The sequence below is a fragment of the Cornus florida genome, unplaced genomic scaffold, assembly GCF_030987335.1.
Source record: "Cornus florida cultivar Cherokee Brave unplaced genomic scaffold, ASM3098733v1 CherokeeBrave_3.0.0_Hap2_Chr08, whole genome shotgun sequence".
Classification (NCBI taxonomy): domain Eukaryota; kingdom Viridiplantae; phylum Streptophyta; class Magnoliopsida; order Cornales; family Cornaceae; genus Cornus; species Cornus florida.
The window spans coordinates 72,090,398-72,097,514 of record NW_026775578.1 but is presented as its reverse complement, the minus strand read 5'-3'; the positions used below and the strand labels follow the sequence as shown (position 1 = coordinate 72,097,514).

The 7,117-nt window shown below is 34.9% G+C and overlaps 1 protein-coding gene across 1 annotated transcript; it reads right to left on the bottom strand.

Moving 5' to 3' along the window:
* Window positions 1–5,595: 5,595 nt before the first annotated feature.
* LOC132270459 (uncharacterized protein At2g29880-like) lies at window positions 5,596–6,587 on the bottom strand. The gene is made up of 2 exons (XM_059771637.1): window positions 6,279–6,587; window positions 5,596–6,162 (listed from the first exon to the last, which is right to left on the bottom strand). Exons 1-2 carry the CDS (start codon window positions 6,585–6,587, stop codon window positions 5,596–5,598), a joined length of 876 nt encoding a protein of 291 aa, XP_059627620.1.
* Between the last annotated feature and the right edge of the window lie 530 nt (window positions 6,588–7,117).

The following is a 7,117-nucleotide window of genomic DNA, read 5'->3' as shown; positions in this document are numbered from 1 at the left end:
CAATGGTTTGTGTGTTCCTTTCAGTTTCGAGGTCGCTGGTGTAGCGCGTTGTGAGGGATACTTGGAGATACACTCTGTAGTTATCCTGGTTTTGCTTTCTGTTTCGTTGGGCTGGATTTTGGGGACGAAATCCCTTTAAGGTGCGAAAGTTGTAATGACCCGGATTTTTCGGATAAATTTTTTCCGTTATCTTTTCCCTTCTGAGTTTGGTTTCTTTTCGATTAGTGTCGTCTCGAGTGCTCTGGAGTGATTTTCGAGACTCTTTTCTGTGGATTGACAACTTCCTTTGAGAACCAAGTCAGTTCCGCACTTTTCGTTTTTCGACACTATTCACTTTTTGTCTTTTCCCTATTTTATCTTTTTCCCTATTTCGTCTTTCCCTCGTTTGTCACTCTATTTGCGTAACCACACTTCTTGTGTTCGGAGTTGGTTTCTGACTTCACGTATCTTCATTCTCAGTGATTTCGATGAGATACGTATCTTTACTTTCGTGAGAAAGTATTCTGTTTGCTCCCGGTGCCCGTAGGGGCATTAATGCAAAGTTCTTTAGAAAATTTTTCTCTTCTTGGGGTGTTTTTCATGAATATCTTTTGAAGATAGTTTATTTCAGGGGTATCTAAGAAAATATCTTTTGGAAGATATTTTCATTCTGGGGTAGTTTCGCAGTTTTCACTTTTTGGAGGGGCCATTGTGCAATTAATGAAAGTTATTCCTCAATGCCTTGTTTTGAGTCTGGATCCTTGTATGGGATTCATTTTCACATTTTGTCAAGTCGTGGACTCTTAGAATTTCCTCCTGGACGATGTTTTCCAGTTTCAGGGTTTCTGGCCCTAGTTTGTGCCAAACTTGTTTTGGGCATAACTCTCTGCTCGGGACTCGATTTTCGACGTCGTTTCTTCCGTTATTCATATTTTCCCATTTAGAATTTTTTGTTCATGGAATTTTGCCATTTGAGCTCGTCTGCGCGAATTCCACTTTTCCTGACCCGGCGGGGCCCGTTCGGGGCACTTTTTGAGTTTTTCTATAAATAGGAGGTCTGAGAAAGAAAAATCAGATTTTTCTCTCTCTCTCCTCTCTCATGGCCGGTCCAAGCTCCATCCATGGCTGCCATCTTCGCTCTCCTCTTTTGGACTTCTTCCCTTCATTAAAAAGTGGTGATGCCTTTGTGTTTATTGTTCCCCTCGGTGAGGCCTTTGATTCCAACCGATTGGAATCTCGTTTTGGCCATTTCTTGAGTTCAAGTTTAAAGTCAAGTTATGTTTTTGATGGGGCTTTCTTGGGATTCATGTTCATGCTGTTGTCCCTGACAAAACCTAGGAGTTTCGTCGGATTCGGAGCCGATTTATTTTGGTGGGGATTTGAGATTTCATCTCAAATGGAGGTAGGGACTGTTTTAGGATTTTATATGTATTGTATTATGTGTTTTCCATGTTTATACAACCTATATGCATGCCTTGTATCAAATCTAGGAAATTTGAAATATTTAATTCTTTGTATAAGATTTAATTTTCATGATGATGAGAAACTTGGTTTTGAATTGTGGCATGGTAGAAACTCTTATTTTAATATGTTGGTTAACATATATTAATTTGGGATTAATTTAATAAGAAATACACTTTTTAATTAATATTTATCTTTTTTGAAAGATTCAAGTTCATGGTCATACCTTGCATGGAATTGAGTTGTATTATGCTTCTAAATTAAGTTTTGGCATGTTTGTCAACATACTTTAATTTGAGAGCATTTGGTTGAGTTTGGAAATCTAAAGACTTTAATTAAGGGAATTAATTAAAATCTATTTTGGTGGTTTCATGGGCCTAATTAAGCTAGTGTGTGAATATATGTAATGACCATGATATGTCTATTAACATATATTAAATTGGGTCCAATTAGAAATGATTTGAAATCTAGAGAGTTTAATTATTTTGATGTAATTAAATTCTATCTTGTATATCCCTGGATCTAATCATGTTTTAGAAGTTGTTTCTATTTTAAGAGCATGGATTTAGACTTGTAATGTATTCACTAGATTGTGTTATATGCATTGTAGAGCATTGTTGTTAAGTTTATATTCATGAGAGTATGTTTGTAATATGAATATATTATTGGCTTGTGATTTCGTAGCATTATGGATATGAAATGCTTATTATGCACAATTGAGAGTTATATTGCTAACTTGCTACTATGTAATAGTAATATGTATAAGTTATAAACTTATTTGGCTTATTTTGGAATCTTGGAACATTGTTGAGTTAAGATGGCTAGGGTTTGGCTCTAATACGGGGACATGAGTCCTCTAAGTCATTGAGAAAGTGCACACTTAGGGTGGTCTTCCCTACGGGTTAGTGCCCGGAATAACCATTAAGGTCTCTGCAGAATTCCGAGCGTGATGTCCAAGTATTCCACTGTTTGTTTTCGCATTCAATTCCAAGTTGACAATCATGTTTACCTTGTTAACTTATGGTTTTGGTTATTGGCGATTTTGATGTTGTTAAGTACATCCATACGAAATTGATATATTTAGTTGATTTCACACTTTTAGATTTCTAGTTGATAACCTAGAAAATCTATGTCTTGATGTGTGGTATTAGATATTCCAATTATGCTAAATTGTTATATTTAGTTGATGTTGCATTTTAGACTTCAAGTTGATAACCTTGAGAATCTATATATTGTTGCTTTGTGTAAGCATGCTCCTATGTTGTTGCTTTGTGTAAGCATGCTCCTATGTTGTCGCTTTGTGTAAGCATAAACCTATGTTGCTAAAATTGCATGAATAGGGTGATTGATGCTAGAAATGATCTTAGGTAGCTAGGATGCTCCTTGAGTCTCACCTTTGACATAGATGTTAGGTGGAATGAACCACAATGATTAAATCATGCAACTTGTAAAACATAGGTCGATGCATGCTCATTTCCTACGAGTAGCTTTATGTTACTCACCCCTATGATACTGGGGCATATTTCAGGTGCAAGAATCAAAGTTGAGGTCTTCATTATGCTTGGATGGTTTGTGGACCTGGAGACTTCCACTTTTGTGAAGGTTGGCTTGGAATGCCAATTGTAGTCTTATATGTCAACATGTGTACATTTGATCCCTTATATGTAATGTATACATGAGTACACTCTTTGCGATGTATTTGACATGTATGAGATGAGGCTGGAGGCCAATGACATGTAAATTGTATCCCATGTAAATTTTGACTTCATGGAATATTATAAAAGTATTGTAAAATATTGAGTTTGTGATTCACCATGTTTGCATTGGGTGTGGGAATTCCATTTTGATTCTTCCATTAGCATTCATTCACCATTTATGAAGTGTGGCCAAGGGCCAAGCGGCATTTTGAAATCATTTCATAGTTTTGAATTCTAAGTTTTCGTTCCAAACTTCATTTTTGGCATTTTGGCCGTTGGGGGGGTCATATTTTGCATCGGCCATTTTTTTGGGCTATGGACCATTGTAGCACATCTTACTAGGTAAGTTACGTTTGTGTGCATGGTCATTTCTGGGCAAAGCTTCTTCTTTGGTGAAATCAGCCTCCTACGGACTCATTTTACACTTTAGTTGCATTTTCTGACCTAAGGGTATTTTGGGAATTTTATTTGGGAAAAAAATTCCGTTCTTTACTTGGTTGAATAGAAAATATGATTTTAGGGGGGGTTTCTTTTTCATGTTTTTCCAGAAAATGCCATCTTAGCATCGGAAATCGCATTCGAAGTTCAGCTCTCAGTTTTTAAATTTAGCAGCTTTTTGGACCGTCTGAACCAGTTTTCTTGGGAGGGCATTTTGGGCATTTTACATTGCGTATTTTTCAATTTTTCTTGTGTATCACGTAGAAAACTCGATTTTGAGGGGGATTTATTCTTTGAGTTTTTCCAGAAAATGTCATTTTGGCCCTTAAATTTCCATTTTTTCCCGAAAAAACCCTGCTGCCAAGTTTTTGGGCTGCCCATTCTGCCTCCTTCACATGTAAACGGTTACGAGTAACCGGTTACATGTGTATGGGTAGTGTTTTTGGCGAGATTTTTGGCTTCCTAACCGGTTAGGAAGGTCTCCTAACCGGTTAGATGTTCTTGGTTGCCATTTTTTTGACCGTTTTGCCCCTTCTTCTTCCGTTAGCCATATCTTCTTCATCCAGACTCCGAATCAAGCGATTTTTGAGTCTAAGTTCATTGATTTTTCGTTGCCTTTCCAATGGCACCCACTTTTATGCTGGAAATGACAATTTTGCCCTAAGGTGCATTCTTGTCCGTTTTTGAAATGTTGTTTCTACATTTGATTCCTTTGGGTCTCGTGACCTCGTTGAGGGTCACAATGGTGTCTTAGAGTCATGTTGTATCTCTAGAGACCGTTGTTTGTATTTTTCTTCCGCATTTCGGATCCGTTATCGGATCATCTTTCGGTTCATCACTGACGCACTGGGTTGAAAAACTTGGGTCGTCACAGGACAATTTTGATATTTTATCGAGATATAATTAAAAAAACACAAGATACATAATACCAAAAAAAAAAAAAAAAAAAAATCAATAGGGCCATTTGACTCCGCTGAACCTCAAATTAGTTCAAATTTGCTCTCCTACATTCCTTTTTGAGTCCATCTTGCACTATTAGTGATTTAAAATTTTAAAAATATGTTGGATCTTTATCATAACTTTTGGAAGGATGGGTCCCGAGTCAAGAGGTGTTCATGGGATAGAAAAGGAATGGACGTTGTTCTTTCCGAATAGAATTTCCACACGACAATAAAACATATTTAGCCTTTCATTGAGGTCAAATAAACTCTAAGGCTACGTTTGGTGTGCAGGAATGGAATGGAATGCAACTTGGAATAGAATGAGAATAAGAATGGAATAGAATGAGTATTACCATTCTAATGTTTGGTGTGACACGGTAAATCGTTATGGAATGGAATGAGTATTTCCATTCTATTGTTTGGTTCACTATTATCAAATCTGAAATGGAATGATTTTTCTCAAAAATGCCCTTTTCATTGGCTTACATTACTTTTTAATTCTGACGATGAATTATAAATTATTATTAGAAGCCCAGTACTGCCATTGAAAAAAATAAAGAAAAATCTTAAAATAAAATAAAATATTATTTTTAATGAGATATTAATCTTAATAAATGACTGCAAAAGGAAAAATATCTAAATTCCCAAAAGACGAAAGCACAAAACCGTAGCCACCATGATTGAATACTTAACCTAAAAAGTTGATGTAAAGGCTAAAAAATTAAAAATATATATATATTTAATCATATATCAATCTCAATAATATATAAAAAAAATTTATTTGAAGTAAAAAAAAAAAACCAAGAGAACGACCAAGTCTCTTACCCAATCTATACTTGTTAGGTAAGTCTTTCTTTCATTATGGGTCACAATCAAACTAATATCATAAGTTAATATCATTGCAGAAACAAATTAATATTAAGGAGTCCAAAGTATTATCAAAATAATTAAACAAAATATCACCAAAAAGTGCCACATACCCATCACAAAATTAACCAAATAATTATCCAAAGCATTCATAATAAAAATTCAAAACCTGCTTAGCCAAATATCCAAAAAGGGCCACCTAAGTAAAATCTTCATGAAATGACTGTCTTCACCAATTCTTCCTTCATATCCTCATTAAGTGTGAAAAAAATTTGAATCAAGTCACGGTCACGACCAATTTGAACCAAAGCTTTTGCTCGATCGGTTTTGTTCAAACTTGGTAACTTCATCAATTCTTCGTGCAGCCTAATTTTTAACTCATTAATTGAAGCATCTTCAATAGCTTGGCTAAGGCGTTCAGTACTTGATTTTATATATGAGCTAATCAAAGTTGAAGATTGTTTCACTATTTCACACAATGATTCTGCGACACTTTGAGATTTCCTCTTCTTTTTATTTTTAGAGCTCACTTCATTAGTTTTTCCAATTGTGGGAGATTGCATAAATGAAATCGATGCGTCAATATCATCTAAACCATCTCCAACATCATCATTTTCATTCTCATTTTCCTTGTCCATCCGTTCCTTGTCCAATTTTTCCATAACATCAGCAGCTGTTTCAGCATCATTTCCGGTAACACGGTCTTTTCCAAATATGGTACATAGATCCTTATAAAATGGAAAAGGTTTGTCTTTAAATGTTGCAGCATTCTTGTGACTCTATAAAAAATAGCAATTATAAGAATATCGTAATACAAAATTATGAAAAAAAAAAAGAAAAGAATATCATAATACAAATGAAAGAGAAAAATAAAATTATGAAGGCAAAAAAATACCTGTAGGTAAGCATCCCACACAGATTTCTCAGCAACCACACAACGGTTCAAATTATCATAACCAAACCCACTTGTGTTAGGCCCATGCAACATGTCATGAACAGCATCAAAATGGGTTTTTAATGTCTTCATTCTAGATTTAATATGGGGGTCTTCCTTTAAATAAGAATGTGGCAAAGTAATTGCAAGTATTTTCTCTACAGCTGTAACATGGCCAGGTTTGAATCCACGATCGGCATTATAGAGACCTGTGTTATGTAAGTCGAGAAGAGCCTCAATAAGCTTCATATCTTCTTCATCTGTCCACATCCGTTTATTTTTACCTGCTCCTCTTATTTGATCTTGTGTAAACTCCATCCTAACATGTACAAGATATATATAACATATAATTTTCACAACTAATAAATGCATTCACACATGTAAATTTGAAAGAGAAAAACTTCACCAATATATCAACCAAGACATATAAAAATTAATTAATAACTGATTATAGATAATAACCTATGCATAAAAAGTAACATGTCACATTAAAAAATAATTCTTAAAAAATAAGAACGTTTCTCAAAAAAATTATCTGGATCCCTTGTCTATTTTCCATCCATTCATTAAACATAAATTTAAAAAGAACATAAACTGATATGAAAAATTATCATCTCCCTTATCTAGCTGCCATCCATTCATTGAACATGCTGGTTGCTAAATTACCTCTCCATGCACTCCACTCATTTGATGTTTCGATTGTTGTAATTGAATCACCATGTACTTCATTCAGAGTATGTTCTTGTTCTTCCAAACTTTCCTCTAATGGGTCTATAGACATCTCTTGCCTTATAAGATTA